Source organism: Nicotiana sylvestris, chromosome 4, assembly GCF_000393655.2.
Source record: "Nicotiana sylvestris chromosome 4, ASM39365v2, whole genome shotgun sequence".
NCBI lineage: Eukaryota > Viridiplantae > Streptophyta > Magnoliopsida > Solanales > Solanaceae > Nicotiana > Nicotiana sylvestris.
This window is the reverse complement of record NC_091060.1, coordinates 77,992,749-78,010,105: the sequence shown is the minus strand read 5'-3', so window position 1 is coordinate 78,010,105 and position 17,357 is coordinate 77,992,749. Positions and strand designations below refer to the sequence as shown.

The following is a 17,357-nucleotide window of genomic DNA, read 5'->3' as shown; positions in this document are numbered from 1 at the left end:
ATTGTAGGTATAACTACTGGTCGGAGTATTGATCAGGTAATAACTGGAAAAGATGTCAAAACAAAAGAATGTACCGACAGACCTCTCTATAACAACATCGTCATATAACAACCATTCACTAAAAGCCAAGTTTTTTATGGAACCAATTTTCATGCTATGCTATAATATATGTTCTCTATAATAGCATTTCGCTATAAAAACCATAAAAATCCGGAACAAATAAGATTGTTATAGAGAGGTTTCACTGTATATTATTCTAACTCCACTCCAACTTGCGTGAATATGCACATTAGAAAATGCCAAACAACCTAAACAATAAGAATGCATGCCTTCATGAAAGGCACTACGCGAGAATACCAAAACAAACCAGAAATTATTGACTTTTGGTAGCATACAACCATCAATCTGCTACCCGTCAGTGTTGTTAAAGGAGAAAAGCATTAACTAGTGCTCAGGTTTATCGAGGCTTTACGCGCAAAGCACAATTAAAGTGTGAGATTTAGTTAAAAAAAGGTGCAACAAAGGCGCAACAAAGAAAAAAGTAAAAAAATATATATGTAATGCAAGAAAAAAGTAACTTCATTCATAATGATTTCCTCAACAATTAATATATCTTTTTGCCAATCATATTTATTGTTTATATCTCTTATTCTATCCATGAGATGCGCCTAACCTACACATCGCGCATTGTGCACTTACATTTTAAAACTATGTTACTTGGAGATTTGATTTTATTTGATAGTCGGACTGATTGTATAGATTTATTCTATTTTCTTAATTAGCATTAGGAGCTTTGTATAAATTCTCTTTCTCATGGGATGTAAAGACACACAAAAATACAAGAAGTCTTCTTCTTCTTCTTGAAATCTTCATGGTATCATAGTCATTGCTACCCTTAGAGGTGAGTTTTTCTCCTTCGCAGCAGTGGGGTTTCATATTTGTAGCAATAGGTCGAGTTTCCTCCCTCAAAATAGTTTTTTCCGGTGACTTTAAGAAGTTGTCCCATGAAAATCTTTTCATGGCAGTTTTGGAAAATTAATTTTCCCTGTGGTTCGCATGCATGTTCTGACCCTACCCCAGTCAAGTTCATACTTTCTCGAATCACCAAAGCTAGGGTTAAGGTGAGGCAAACCTATTCTTTACGGCAAGATAGTGATTTGCTTCAGTTTTTTTTCCTTCTTCTATGAGACAAGTTTGAGGTAGTTTCTTTCCGATTTTTAGAAAATTTATTTTCTGATTTGGAGTGCTATTTGAACTATGGGGACACTAAGGCAGTTGATAACACTTACCCGAGGGATAACACTTCTCTTTCACAAATAAGTGTTGTAAAATTAGATGGGGCTGGTACTTATCTTGCTTGGTCAAGATCTTGTTTGCGTTTTATTAAGCCTAGAAAGTTGCTTGGTTAAGGAGAAAAGAAAGCACCTACTGTGACTGATGTTAGTTGTAGAGGGTGTTTGGATTGGCTTTTAAGCTGGTCAAATCAGCTTTTAAGCTCTTTTTAGGTTTTTTCAATCTTTGGTAAAGTTAAAAAGTGTTTAAAATAAGTTTAAAACTACTTAAAACAAGCCAAAAGCAATATGCTGGGCAATTCAAACTTATTGTTTTTTGGCTTAAAAGTTATTTCTGCTGAAAATCCACTTTTTTAAAGTCAATCCAAAGGCTCATAGTCAATGGGATTCTGATAATTCTCTAGTTATGACATAGCTTTTAAATACGATGCACCCTCACATTTCCAAACAATACTTATTGTTTGATAGAAGATATAGAATTCGACTAAGTGCACTTACTCTCGCAAGGGAAATGATGCTGAGATCTTTGAAATTCGAAATAAAATTCATGCCACTAGGCAAGGTGAGTTGACTATTACTGATTATTACTCTGAGCTAAGTGGGTTACGATAGGAGATTAACTACCATCAGGACCTCCAAGCAAAGTGTACTAATGATGCAGTTCTCTTTCAACAATTGATTGAAAAGGAAAGGATTGATGATTTTCTGGCTGATTTGAACCAAATATAAGATCAAATCAGGTTTCAAGCTATCGATAAAGTTCCTTTTCCTTCTATTAAGGATGCACACTCTTATGTTCAACAGGAAGAGAGCCGACGAAGGGTCATACTTTATTCAGCACCAACGGAAAAGTCTGGGTTAGTTGTGTCTCATGAGCAACCAAATGTGTTCACTTCTTATAAAGATCACCTGCACTGTGATTAATGTGGAAAGCCAAGGCATAAAAAGGAGACATGCTGGAAACTACATAGTAGACCAACTAAAAATTGTGGAGAAAAACGTGTAGGTCCACTAAGGGTTCAAGCTAATATTGCAAAAAACATAGAGACATCCAAGGAAATTGCTTTTGGAGAAGTTTTGTCTTCGGATGAAGTTCAGTATCTTCGCCGTCTTCTAAACAAATTTGATTATTCTAATGTTGCCACTTCCAACTATATACAGTCATGTATTTCCTTTAATGCTCACCTTAATTATTGATTTATTAATTCTAGTGCGAATAGACACATGACACGCTCCTCTAAACACTTTCAAACTTACTCTCCTAGTCCCAAAGGGGATTATGTCAAATAGCCAATGGCTCCCTAACTCCTGTCTCTGGAACAGGTCTGTACATCTGAAATTATATTATCATCCGTTCTCCATGTACTTGAGCTTCCTATTAATATGTTATCTATTAGTGCCATCACCAAAGAACTAAATTGTAGTGACAAGTTCTTTCCTGATCGTTATGTTTTTCAAGATTCTCAAACAACGAAGAGGATTGGCAGTGGTAGATTGCATGACGACTTATATTGGATTGATGGGATTCGAGACTCTAGTCAAGCCTTTTGGGAAAAAATAAGGATGTTAAACAAGAAATAATACAATGTCATAGATCATCTTTTTTTCTTTGAAGAAGCTATATCCTAGTTTGCTTTCCAGAACTAAGTTTGGATCTTTGTTTTGTGATGCTTGTGAATTTGCCAAGCATACTAGAAACTCTTCTCCTTTAAGTGATCATAAAAGTACAACTCCGTTTTCAACTACTCATTTTGATGTAAGGGGTCCTACTCAAACAGTTTCTTTGTCTGGTAATCGATGGTTTGTTACTTTTAGTGATTGTTGCACTAGGATGACTTGGGTGTATTTGTTAAAGGCCAAAAGTGAATTTTCTCCTGTTTTTAGTTTCATAAGATGATTTGTACCCAATTTGAGACTAAGATAAAAATCTTGCGAACCGACAATGGTAAAGAACACATGGACAATCCACCAAACAAGTTGTCCTTATAATAGTGCACAAAATGGGGTTGCTGAAAGGAAAAATAGGCATATATTAGAAGTGGCAAGATCTCTTATGATTAGTATGAATCTACCAAAACCTTACTGGGGATGCCGTTCTAATAGATGATTATCTCATCAACAAAATGCCAGTTAAAATCCTCAATTTTCAGAATCCTATGGAAGCTTTAAAGGGTAAGAATGATTATATTGTTCACAATATAAAGGGTATTTGGGTGTGTCTACTTTGTTCACAATAGGAACTCTGGGAAACTTCAACCTAGAGCTCTTAAATTTATCTTTATTGGGTATTCTCCAACACAAAAAGGGTACAAATGCTATCATTTCCCTCCCGAAGATCCATTGTCAACATGGATGTCACTTTTCGAGAATCTCATCCTTATTTCAGCATTACACCATCACCTCTTCAAGGGGAGAAATATAAGGAGGAAGAGAAGATTCTTCCAAGTTCCACGGTTGAAATCACTACCATTACCATTGGGGAAAGTGAAATTGGAGAAAGAACTCAGGGGGAGACTATTGGGCGTTTGGATAGGCCTAATTTGAAAACTTACTCAAAGTGAAATAGAGTAGAAGAAGAAGATGTCATCATGCAATCTACCGAAGCTGAATCTTCCTCTACTGGTGAGTTATCTACATTTCCTAATGAGTTAAATTTGCCTGGTGCTCACAAAAAAGGAGGCAGATCTTACACCACAAAACACTCTTTATCTAATTTTGTCTCCTATAATTCATTGTCTCCTTCATATAAAGTCTTTGCCTTGTCCATTTCTTTTGTGTATATTCCCCAAGAATTGGAGAGAAGCTTGTGCAATCCTAAATGGAAGCAAACTATGTTTGAAGAAATGAATCCTAAATGGAAGCAAACTATGATTGAAGAAATGAAGGCCTTGTCAAAAAAATAAGATTTGGGAACTTGTCACGTGACCAGACAAGAAGTTGGTTGGTTGCAAATAGGTCTTCACCGTGAAGCACGAAACTCTCGATTGAAAGATTCAAAGCAAGATTGGTGGCTAAAGGATTCACTTAGACTTATGGAGTGGATTATCAAGTGATATTTACCCCTGTTGCTAAGATGAACACCATTAGAATTCTTTTGTCTTGTACAGCTAATCTTGATTGGGACTTGCAACAGTTTGATATGAAAGAATGAATTTTTAATGGAGACCTAGAAGAAGAGGTGTATATGGAGATTCCTTCTGGATTTGATACTGCCAAAGTCAAGGAAAGGTATGCAGATTGAAGAAAGCCTTGTACGGACTAAAGCAATCCTCCAAAGCTTGGTCTGATAGATTGTGCAAAGCAATGATCTCTTTTTGATACCAACAAAGCAATGTTGATCACACTCTCTTCGTAAGACATCAAATGGGTAAACTCACTCTTCTCATAGTTTATGTTGATGACATAGTAATGACAGGAGATGACAAAGAGGAGATGACCCGATTGAACAAGTTGGCACATGAATTTGAGATCAAGGATTTAGGAAAACTGCAGTACTTTTTGGGAATTGAGGTTGCTAGATCAAAAAGAGGAATCTTTATTTTTCAAAGAACCTATATTCTGGATCTCTTGAAAGAAACTGGTATGACAGGTAGCAAACCGGCAGAATCGCCCATTCAAAGCAATCACAAGTTACAAAGTGGAGTTAGAGTGTCGGTTGATAAGGAGAGATATCAGAGATTGGTTGGAAGACTCATTTATCTCTCCCACACTAAACCAGACATAGCCTACTCAGTTTGCCTGGTGAGTCAGTTCATGCATGATCCCAAGATCCTCATATGCAAGCTATCTTTCACACTTTGCGGTATCTGAAGTCTGCTCCACGAAAAGGTCTACTTTTCTCCAAACATGATCACCTCCAAATTGAAGCCTTTACAGAGGCGGATTGGGCTGGATCTCAAGATAATAGAAAATCTACTTCTTGTTGTTGTACACTCGTAGGAGGAAACTTGGTTACTTAGAGAAGCAAAGTATAGTTGTTAGATCAAGTACGGAGGTAGAATATAGAGCTATAGCCCATGGTGTTTGCAAAGTACTTCTGGCTATAAAAGTTACTAGAGGAATTGAGACTGGCTGAAAAGGAAAACTTTCCTTGTACTGTGAAAACAAGGTTATCATCAATATAGCTCATAATCTCGTCCAGCATGAGCGAATAAAGCAGTGGAAATTAATTGACACTTCACCAAAGAAAAAGTTATAACTGGTGTCTTGAGTTTGTTTCATGGCAACTACCCCGATTGAATTATTTGGGCCCACTCGTTACCAATGGGAATGGGGGTACTTCCAGCAAGAAATATATCGAAGAGTTAGTGTTGGGCTAGCAGAAAATCAAAGTATATCAGAAGTCTGGTCTAAAATTCCTAAAAATTAGCTTTTTATGATTACATCGGCAATAATCCGGCAAATGGGGCCCTCAAAAAAACAGCTAGCTGATATGTTTACCAAAGATCTCAACAAGCGGACTTTTCATACATTGAGTTGCAAGTTGGGCATGTGCGACATCTTTGCACCAACTTGAGGGGGAGTGTTGATTAGCATGAATTAAGGAGATTAATATATTTAAAAGATTGTTGATTAGCATGATTTCACGATATTTGATTATATTTAGGAGATCTAATTTTATTTGATTTGATAGTTGGACTGATTGTATAGATTTATTCTATTTCCTTAATTATTATTAGGGAAGGGGAGCCTTGGCGTAACTGGTAAAGTTACTTCCATGTGACCAGGAGGTCATGGGTTCGAGCCGTGGAAATAGCCTCTTGCAGAAATGCAGAGTAAGGCTGCGTACAATAGACCCTTGTGGTCCGACCCTTCCCCGGACCGCGTGCATAGCGGGAACTTAGTGCATCGGGCTGCCATTTTTGCCTTAATTATTATTAGGAGTTTTGTATAAATTCTCTTACTCATGGGATGTAAAGACACAAAACTACAAGAAGTCTTCTTCTTCTCCTTGAAATCTTCACATATATTTCGGAAAGCTTGCCACACTATCATTTCCTGCCTTTACCCAAACCTTCCCTAGCAAAAAAGTTTACTTTTTTTAGCATCAAACGCTGACACACCCCCGATCAAGAGGCATACACCAACAATATGCTGCCCCACTGAAATGCGAGAAAACATTTTGGCATTTTCCTCCTCTCATCTCAGAGAAGATAGCAATTTCACAGATATTGTTCCTTCTAAGACTATGTTCTTGCTGCTTCTTATACTTAATTTCAGATAATCAACTTTCTGGATTCTCATCTAACTAATAATGTCTTGTAACTAAGGAGGTTGGCTTCCATCCCAAACTAGCCTATTATAAAGGATTAACTATTTAAAAAGTCTTTGTATACATGATCATACAATAGCTTGAGTCAGACGAATCTCAGTGGGAGCAAGAGAAACAATAAGCATGTAAAATGATACAACATTCCAAACTAGTTGGTATCATCTTTATGGATTCTTTGCTTCCGGTGCGGTTCTATCCTTTTGATAAAATCAATGTCGTTCTTTTGTTAATTAATTTCGCATGGATTCCAAGAGATTTTAAGTCTTTTGAGATAATTTTCCTCCTTGTTACAGGTGCAGTAATACTAAGCTTGATAGTGTGTGCTTATGACCCAAGTAGGGGCAATCAATAAAGTTATGAGACAAATAACATTCAAAAAAGTAGTGCATTCATTTTGACGAAGTACAGAGCAACCAAAAATGGAAAGAAGAATCAGCTCTGAAGATATGAGAATAAAAGTGGATTCGAATATTAGAAGACAGCGAACAAGTGAAACTCAAAAGCATTTAACGTGCTGACCTTATAATGATAGACTGATTCACTTCATCTGCAGGAAAAGAAAATTATGTAAGATTTATCATGATTGCCAGAAATGATATTTGGCCTTAATCATTATTGCTGGATATACATAAGTACCTCGAACCATTTCTCTTATTGCCATATCCGTGATGGCATATACATGTGGGCTCTCAATGGATTTACGTTTATATGCTTCAATGTACTCATTGCCATACAACGAGACTTTCTTAAAAGGATTTACGGCAACAAGAACTGGACCAGCTTTTGTCTAGAAGAGGTGAAGAGGAGAAGAAATAAAAAGGCATAAGAATACGAGAAAAAGCTAACTACAATTCAAATTAGGGAGATTTGTGCATACATAAATCATATCTCTATTGTATCTGTACTGAAGATTGTACAACACTGATGGCTCATTTAAATAACTCAATTGCATGAGATCATCCACACCATCCAGAATATCAGGATTCGCAGGTAATAAATCATCAGCTTTAACTTTTAAGACCTGCATTGACCAGAAACAAGGCGTGAGATTAAACCTTAAACTTGAACGCTCAGTAAGCATGAAAAGCCAACCAGAATAGCCTTATTATTTTAACAAAAATGAGATGTGTTTATGAAACATTATTTAGAATAAGAACTTCAAGAGAGTTAGACAGGTAAGATATAGAGCCCTTGGGTTAGGAAGAAGAGTGGAAGGGACTGCAAATCTGGGGAGGGAGAAGAATGGTGATACAGGTTGAAGCAGGGCAAGGATAAGGTGCACACAGGAAATGAGAAAATGAGAATGAGTGCTGACAGATGGGTGATATAGAAATAAGTTAACATACTTCTTTTTGTTTTCTAAGGCATCCATTCTTTTCAACTTTTTAAAAGGATTGAACAAGAGAACTGTCGAAACAATTTGTTTCTTTTATCATAAAGATTTGCAAGCAAAAAGATGAAGGAATCTTAGCAAACTGCACTCACCTTTCCTTCAGACAATGATATGAGAACTTCATTTCCAGATTTCGAAATGATTGTTGCCAGCTCCCAGTTACCATCAGGTAGTTGAAACCATGAATGGAGCTTCTGCAACAAGTCAACAATAAAAGTTCAAAAAAGAAGGTAAGAAAATCATTAAAAAGCGGAATGTTTTGCCGCAGTCAAACCAGCATATCCTGTTTGAAATCATTGTAATGGTAAATAATTGCACATGTTGAACATTACTTGTATTACATCACAACCCATATCCATTACAAAATTCAAAAAAAAAAATGAATTCAAACAAGAAAGACAAACAATTGCAAGGCTGTTCGTCGACTATTGTAAGTCTAACAACAGTCAATTTTTATAAAAGCTGTCCACATGTGAGATGAAGTAGGCCATCTTTGCCTTTTGCCAACAACAATATGATCCTGTAAAATAATTAGCCACCAGCTGTCTCACAAGATCTAACGCCGATATAGCAATTGTCAAGAACCTAAAATATCCGTATTGATGAAACCTACTGTAAGGTTATGTCGTGTCTAAATTCACATGTTGCACTGACACCGTGGGATGCAAGTTTAACTAGGGTGAAGCAATCATAAACATTAGAAGTCTGAGTGAATAATAAACAGCCTCTGGCTTCCAAATAATCAGCCTCTTTGTTTGCCAGCATCACAAATGGGTGACAACTGCTCCTACTCCCCCCTCCCCCCATGCCCCACCCCCCAAAAAAAAAAAAAGAAATCTTGTCTCCAGAGCCCTTCCAAAGCTATTGCTAATCATTCAACAACTCTATAGGGATGAACTATAGAAAGGATAACTTTTTTGGTTCCCGAATTCCATCCATTTCACCGGCCTTCAAATTAATTTGGGGAAATACCAACCGGACTGGAACATTTGAAGAGAATTTAAGCATGATCTTTCGAAACAGGAGTTGCACACGAGTTAGTATAACTAGACACTTTTATCAATGCATAATCACAGACTTGTACGCCAGAAGAAATACTCTTCAACCACTCATAATTATCGAAAATTAAAGGTCCCAGATTTTCCTTCAGAAATCTGGTTTCCTGTAAAGATATTCCCAAATCAGTTGAACTATTAAAATGAATTCTGCTGTACTCCCAAACAGAATCCTTTTAGTGAGCAAGGATGGATCAATACGTCCCGCCCCATACGCCTTGGTAAATACATAGACAAACTTGAGAATCACCCAGCCATTCTCAGTAGCAGATGCATCTCTCATAGTTCACAAGCCAATTACATGATCACGAACAAGGGAGAGAGTCTTCTATCTAAGTACAAAAGATGTAGCATGCATTATGTTGGATTCTTAAGCTACTCACGTGATGGCAAATCCATACTTCCTTCCACAAGAAAGAGGAATAGGTAAACTACTCTCAGCCCATACCATGTCAGATTGAAGAAGCTGATCCTATAAAAGTTCAAAGTCAGCAAGCTGATTCAGAAGCCTCTTTGTGGGTTCACCAGAATGTTATGAAACTTAGTAAGAAGTTTGGGGTCGATTTCCAGGGTTGTGAATGGGATGCACTATCGCTTTTCATGAAGATTGATAGGAGAAGGCAGGGAAAGTGGGTAATAAATACCTCACCCAACTTGGCCTCAACTTCAAAATCAAAATGTCAAAGGGAATTGAAGGGTTTGAAATGGGGAATGAAATACAAAGAGGGTGAACCAAGAAGTGGGGGGAAAAACCTATTTAGAACTGTCCAATGAAGTTAAACCTAATTTCATGGAACATGAGGGGCCTTAATGACATGCGGTACAGAAAAATTGTCAAATCTTTGATACTTAGGTGGAAGGCTGAGGGTAGATGACATGTGGGTAGTATGGTACCTCAAATATGGGGAGCCATATGGGTAGATTATGTTTATCAAAAGGCCAGTGGAACTAGAGGCGGCATCTTAATCATGTGGGATAAAAGAATAATGGAGGGGAAGTTGGTGTGCATTGGGCAACAGTCAATTTCTTGTAGGATCATAATTTTAGCTCAAAATTATTCATGGTTTTTAACAAGGGTATATGCATCTAATTGCAGAAGAGAAAAGAGAGTTATGGTGGGAATTAGCGGGTCACAAAGGTGTATGTGATGATCCTTGGGTGGAGTGTGGTGATTTCAACACTGCAAGATATTCAGATGAGAGGAGGCACAATAATACGCATACAAGAGAATATGACTGAATTTTCTGAATCATAAATGATCATGAGCTGAGATAACTGTAGATTGGCTTCAAGGATTGATAGATTCTTGTTTTCTATTGATTGGGATGATAGTTTCAAAAACATCAAACAATCTTTATTACCCATCACAGTCCGATACAATTTCTGGGTGGAGATTGGGAGGTCAGGAATCATACTTCAAATTTGAGAATTGGTGGTTGGAAACTGAGAAGTTCAAAGATAGAGTAAAGGGCTGGTGGGAATAACTTGAAGCTACAGGCAGACCCGACTTTGTTTTTGCAACTAAGTTGAAGCTTCTCAAAGACAAGTTAAAGGAATGGAATTCAACAAATTATGGTAGTTTAGAGAAAAAGAAGTTGATATTTTAAACCAGGTGAGTTGTTTTGACAGAATACAAGAACAAAGGAGTCTCTCTAACGATGAATTGCTCACAAAGCAAATTTAGCTACGGAATTTGAAGAGATAGCTGAATTTGAGGAGATTGCTGGGAGGCAAAGGTCTAGGGTACTATGGTTGAAACATGGAGATAGGAATACGGAATATTTCCACAAAATGCCAAAACTCTCATAGAAGATTCAATAGCATTGACACCTTAGAGAGCAATGAGGAAGTGATATATGATTCAAATGGTATTAAAGAAGAAATCCTGCTTTTTTATAAAAAAATGTATACAGAAACTGAAGGATGGAGACCTGATTTCATCTACAAAACAGACCCATTATAACAGAGGAAGAGTAGTTATGGTTAGAAAGACCCTTTGAAGAGTTGGAAGTGTTGAATAGTATTAAGTTGTGTGCTATTGACAAGGCACCTGGACCTGATGGCTATACCATGGGGTTCTTTCAAACTTCTTAGGAGTTTTTAAAAGGGGAAATTATGCAAACTTTGGGAAATTTCCATTCACATGAATATTTTGGAAAAAAGCTTCAATGCAACTTTTGTGGCATTAATACCCAAAAAGACTAGAGCAAAACAACTGAAAGATTTCAGACCAATTAGCTTGATTGGAAGTGTATATAACATAATCTCTAAAGTGCTCATGGAGAGACGGAAGCAAGTGGTGGAGAAATTAGTTGATAATCAGCAAATGGCATTGATAAAAGGTAGGGAAATTATGGACGCAGCCTTGATAGCAAATGAAGTAGTAGACACTAGAATGAAAAGGAAGACACCAGGACGTCTGTGCAAGCTGGATATTGAAAAAGCATATGATCATGTCAACTGGAATTTTCTAATTCTAACTCTGAAGGATATGGGTTTTGGTACAAAATGGCTGAAGTGGATATCTTTTTGTATCAGAACTGTTAGATTTTCTGTACTTATCAATGGAACTCCTGAGAGTTTTTCCCTTCTCAAAGGGATTTAAGGCAAGGAGACCCGTTATCTACTTTCCTCTTTCTCATTGCAATGGAGGGTTTAAATAGCATGTGGAAGATGGTAGTGTTAATGGGCGGATAAGAGGATTTCAGGTGAATAGCAGGAATGAGGGCATGGAGGTTTCTCACTTATTTTATGCTGATGACACACTGATTTTTTGTGATGACAAGCTGGAGCAGTTAAGGGTCATCCGACTTATTCTTACAGTTTTTGAGGCCATCTCTGGACTTCATATAAACTGGGGAAAAGTCTACTATTTCATGTCAATATGGTAGATAATCATCAGGTGCTTGCTAGGGTGTTGGGTTGTGACATTGGGAAGCTTCCTACTGTACATTTGGGTTTGGCTCTGGGGGCAAAAAATAAGGTATGGAAGTATGGAATGGTGTGATTGATAAATGTGAGAAGAGACAAGCAAAATGGAAGGCTCAATATCTATCTTTAGGGGGCAGGATCATATTGATTAACAACATTTTGGATGCTTTGCCAAATTATGTTATGTCTCTTTTTCCACTGCCTACCAAGGTGGAAAAAAGATGGGATTCTCTCCGAAGGAATTTTTTGTGGCAGGGTTGCAAGGAGACTAGACGATTTCATCATGTCCAGCAAGAAAGAAGGAGGTTTAGGGGTCAGAAATTCCAGACTGCATAATAAAAGTTTATTGTGGAAATGGCTATGGAGATTTAACACAGAAGAATGCACCTTATGGAAGAGAGTGATTAGCCATAAATATGGACAGCAAGGGCAATGGATCACCCCTCCAGTCAACTCTTCCAATGGAACAAGAATAAGGAAGGCAGTTAGGAAGGTTTGGGAGGAGTATGCTTTAAATATTGGATTCACAGTTGGTAATGGAAGAAGAATATCATTTTGGAGTGATAATTGGTTAGGGCATGGTCCTTGGAAAGATTTTTTCCCGGATCTATTTTGCTTAACAACTACACCTCAATCTACAATAGAAGGTGCATGGAATTTACACTGTTGGAATTTTTCTATCAGAAGGCTCCTAAATGATTGGGAAATTGATAGGGGGGCTGAAATGTTGAGGGTTCTGGAGATTTTTCATGGTACCACAAATGTTGAGGATACAATGATATGGAATGGAGGAAACACTAGAAGGTTTTCAGTCTCTGTATATTCTTTTTTGTTAGAAGGTGCTCAATTATCTAGTTGGCCATGGAAATACATATGGAAGATTAAAGCCCCTTTTAAGGTCACATGTTTTTCTTGGCTGGTGGCCAGGAAAGCTTGTCTCACTCATAAAGTTTTGTAGAGAAAGGGGATTCCTATGACTTCCAGATGTTTCTTGTGTCAGAAGGAGGAAGAAACCAACAGCCATCTCTTTCTACATTGCAAGGTAACTGATACTCTGTTGCAGTTATTCCTTTCCCTGGCAGGAATACAATGGGTAATGCCAAAGAATAGCGAGGACCTTTTGTGGTGCTGGAATTATATTGAAACAAGGAAGAGTCAGAAGCTATGGTGGAGAATGGTGCCAGCATGTATATGGTGGAAGGTGTGGACAGAAAGGAATCGTAGATATTTTGAGGATAAAATTAGTTCCATGCAAAGAATGAAGCTGAATTATTTTGTCTTATCAATTCTGGTGTAAAGAGAACTATATAGAGGATGCAGAATCACTTGTAGATTTCTTAGATTCTTTGTAAGATACAAGGCCCTCTGTAATTTGTACATTCTTTTTTTGGATACCAGTACTAACTTGGTGCTGATGAATATATTGTTACCTTACTCAAAAAACAAAAACAAAAAAAAGGTTGCAGATGTCTGATAATTTCTAGGCCAACTTGCATGCACCTCAACTAGTCCACCGGACAACCTATCCAACCTACAAGCACAAGTTGCTAAGAATCTTGCTCACCAAAACTAAAGTAGATGGCCTCACACCAAGTGTTGTAGCTGTGATTTGAACCTGGCATCATCAGATTGATTCTCCCCTACCTCAAACTGTAGGTCAGCGCCTTGGGACCAGAAGGGACAGTTGCTGATAAAGCATTCATCTTTGTCCAGATAATGAAGATTAACATCAAGTACCTCTGGGTACTCCATATCAAGCAACCAGATCAGAGAAAATTTCAACCTTTAACTGGCAACACGATTGTAGAAAACATTACCATCTCTTCTTGTAAAATTCCATTTCATGGTGAGTCATTCATAGTAGGAAACACTGCCCTTAATCACAAAAAGGATATATTTCATTATTCATAAAGCATTCTCTTTTTCCGGATACTGAAAGAAAACAACAAGCTCCCTGGATTCTCCCTTCCAAGCTACGGATCAGAGAAATTTTTCAAACTATAAGGCAACACATTTGGAGAAAATGCTATCAACCCTCTAAACTTCCACTCCTTTATGGTGAGTCATCCATTGTATGAAACAATACCCTTAATTACAAAAGGATTTGTTCCATTGCTCATCCACATTGTATATTGTTTCTTTCCTAATGTACAACCGTGTTGTTGTATAAGATTTTAAAAGGCAACATTCCTCGAAGAGCATTTAACCACCATTTCTTTTGAGCGGATGAACTATTACCCGTGTCATGCAGTCAGTTTACAAATTACTAGCGTATTCCAATCAAATGATGAGTCTATAGGTAAAAGATGAACTTACATCTGAATCATAACCTTTGAGTAGCTATTAAAAGCAGAAGAAACATTTGATCTAGAATTTTATAAGTTTTCTTTAGGCAAGATAATAATTTGATATGTACATTAACTCTATTGTGGGAGAGGTTTGCCCCACAATGGAGATTCTTCTGGATTAGTTCAAAAAGGGAGAAAATTGATTTGTTCAAACAGCTATAGTAAAGTTTACAAGCAAAAATAAAGAAATAAACAAACAGATTAAATGTGAACTACCCCAAATTGTATAATGATGTCTCTTCATCTTTCGGGAAAGTAACTAGGAATAGGATCCACTGAAAGCACAGCACTCAACTCCGAACAAAGGCAACAGTGGGGAAAAGAGAGACAACACAAGTAAAGAGATAATCTAGTGCTGATTCACGGCCTACATCAAGTTAATTATCACAAAATCCTAACAAAATGACTGAAATTTTAATGAGACCCGCTTTCATATTTTTATGAATCAAGAGTGATATCAGCCACCAGAATTCTTTAAATAAAATTGAGAAGGTAACAATTTTTGTTGTGTGCGTGTATATACATTTATTTATATAAAAACAGAGAATTCTATTTATTTTCAAGGTATCACCATCAATATCTTGACATTCTACATAATTGCTTTCAAGATCTTACAGGGCAGAACTTCCAAACTCTACATCTAAATAAAGATAATGGTTTTAGTTTTTTATTTTAAAAGTAGCTTATCTTCTAGAAAGAAATTATACCAAAATTGTCCTCCCTGCAGAGTTTAAAATCCATTTCTCATAGAAATGATGAGCCAAGAAGCTACTGATAACTCAAAAAGTGCAGGATAAGAATCAGCGTCCTAAGCTCTCAACCATTCCCACAAATCACATCTGTGGTACAAGCCGAGCAAAAACACCATAATTGACAACTCTCATCTAGTGGTTTATCAAATTAAGCAGATAATGTTATAAGCTGAAGGCATTAATGATGTTGTGGCTAGTTCAATCAAGCAATCATCAGACTAACGGAAACTTCAAATCTACAAGTTGCATAATACCAACAAACCAAGCACAACTCATTAAAAATTGATTTCAATACCTTCTTTGTCACATAAGACGTGGTGTCACTCCACTTCGAAGAGGTGAATGCATTGGTTCTCAGATCATCATCACAGCTAGACGGGCTTTCCTCTACAGAAAAGTTCAATCTACCATAAGGGGATTCATCAATATACCCATCAGCATTACCATTAGCCTCACTCCACAATTCTCCATTCTTGGAAACAGCAGCATTTGATGCCATTCTATGATTCACAGCCTCAGACTTGTTCAAATCAAATGCATATCCCACTGGCAGTGATTTGATAGACTGAAGGGATGGCGCACCCTTAACTCGCTGTGCCATTTTTTTCCTTCAAAGTAAAGCTCTAACAACACAATCAAGATTCTAATAATTGAATCAAAAAGCTAACTTTTTTTCTCTTTCTTCGAGAGGTCCCAGTCAGTGACCTTACTTATCTGCCAAACCTAATGGAGGGGACAGCAGCAAACAACAAATAGTGGCTCCTCACTCATCAATCACACCACACTCACCAATATCAACATCATTTCCAATTCTTATACCATTCTATAAATTTAATTTTGGCCCCCCAAAGTTTCAGGAATTTATCCTCAAAAATTCGATTTTTGCACAGCAAACTCCTCAAAATATTCAATTTTGACACAGCATACTCCTCAGAAAGAAACTGAAGCTAGCAAAAGCTAGCAAATATAATGAAAACCCCTTAGATATTGATCTACAAAGAAGCAGTTAACAGCTTCAAATGATTGCATTCAAAGCCAAGATCGATCTAGCACAAAAACCCACCGATAATATATGAATAAATTCAAATAAAATTAAACTAAACCCCCAGAAATTCTCAAGATTTGTAGAGCAAAAAGAGAGGAAATAGGAAGTGAAAATAGAGAAAGGGTCAAAAGCAAAATGCAAAAGAATGAAGAAGGGAACAGCTTTTGCTTTAATTCTCTTTTTTCTGATGTGTTTGGTCTTTCACTGTACACACAACTCACTGCATTTTGAAAAAAGGGGTCTTGAGAGGGTGGGTGGGTGTGTCACCGTGACAACCTCCTAAATTCTATTCAATTGGTCTTTTTTTTTTTTTTTTTTTTTGCGGTTTCTTAACACCAACCAAAAAATTAAATATTTTTAAATTCACATGTCACAAGGTTGTGAAATGACTAAATTGCCTTCACATTGTTTGCACCATAAAAATTTGGACTTTATCTTACGTAATGGGTTATCTAGTTTTTGTTTATTTTACGAGGTGAGTGTGGACGGATGCCATTGTCTTGCAAAAGAAAAGACTTAAGAAGAAGAACGAGGGAAATGTGGTAAATGACTTTAAGATCAAAATTAGAGTTTGGTCAACAATTTCAAAAGAAAGAATTTTAAGGTTGATTTTTACAAAATAGCGATATGAACTTAAAGACGTTTGCAAAGTGAGATGCATTTCAAATGTTATATACTACTCCCTCTGAAGGAAAAAAAATGATAAAACAAAAATTACAAAGGAAAAATAATCGAATATCTCACTTATTTTCAGGCCCTCTTCTCTGCCGCCGCCACAAATGTAGGGAAAAAAGGCGGAGAAGGAAAAACAACCGTTAGACTTTGGCACATAAGATGGCCAGCACAAGAATTTGGTTCAGCTTCAAGGATGGTGCTATGAGGGACTAGGGTAGCAATCATTTATTTCCGGAAAAGACTTGTATACCCACATATCAACGAATCGAAGGGAGCACTACATCGGATATGGAATTCTATTTCCACTTTTATCGCTTTAATTAATTTTTGGTTGTTTTCACACATATTACGGTGTTCACCTTTTAACATTAATTAACCTCAAAATTAACCGTATTAACTTTTACTATCTCTTAAATTTGTGTTCATCAAAAATACAACATATACTTCGAGACTCTTTACTCCAAGGATAACTTTGAAAATAATAAGTTAATTTCGTCTTGATATCTGAATAAATCGAATATTGTGGACAACAAAAAAGGCCAAAAAATTAATTAAAGTGGACCGGAAGGAGTATGTGAACACTATTATGGACAT

General features: G+C 36.9%; 1 protein-coding gene across 1 annotated transcript in view; it reads right to left on the bottom strand.

The window, feature by feature from the left end:
- LOC104231820 (myosin-1-like) overlaps positions 1–16,312 on the bottom strand; it is a 31,675-nt gene extending 15,363 nt beyond the window's left edge. The window contains exons 1-5 of the mRNA XM_009784882.2: positions 15,339–16,312; positions 8,050–8,151; positions 7,442–7,585; positions 7,201–7,351; positions 7,084–7,111 (exon numbers count right to left, since the gene is read on the bottom strand). Of these exons, the coding sequence (XP_009783184.1) occupies positions 7,084–7,111; positions 7,201–7,351; positions 7,442–7,585; positions 8,050–8,151; positions 15,339–15,644 (731 nt within the window). The 5' untranslated portion in view covers positions 15,645–16,312. The remainder of the gene's footprint in view (positions 1–7,083; positions 7,112–7,200; positions 7,352–7,441; positions 7,586–8,049; positions 8,152–15,338) is intronic.
- Positions 16,313–17,357: the final 1,045 nt, after the last annotated feature.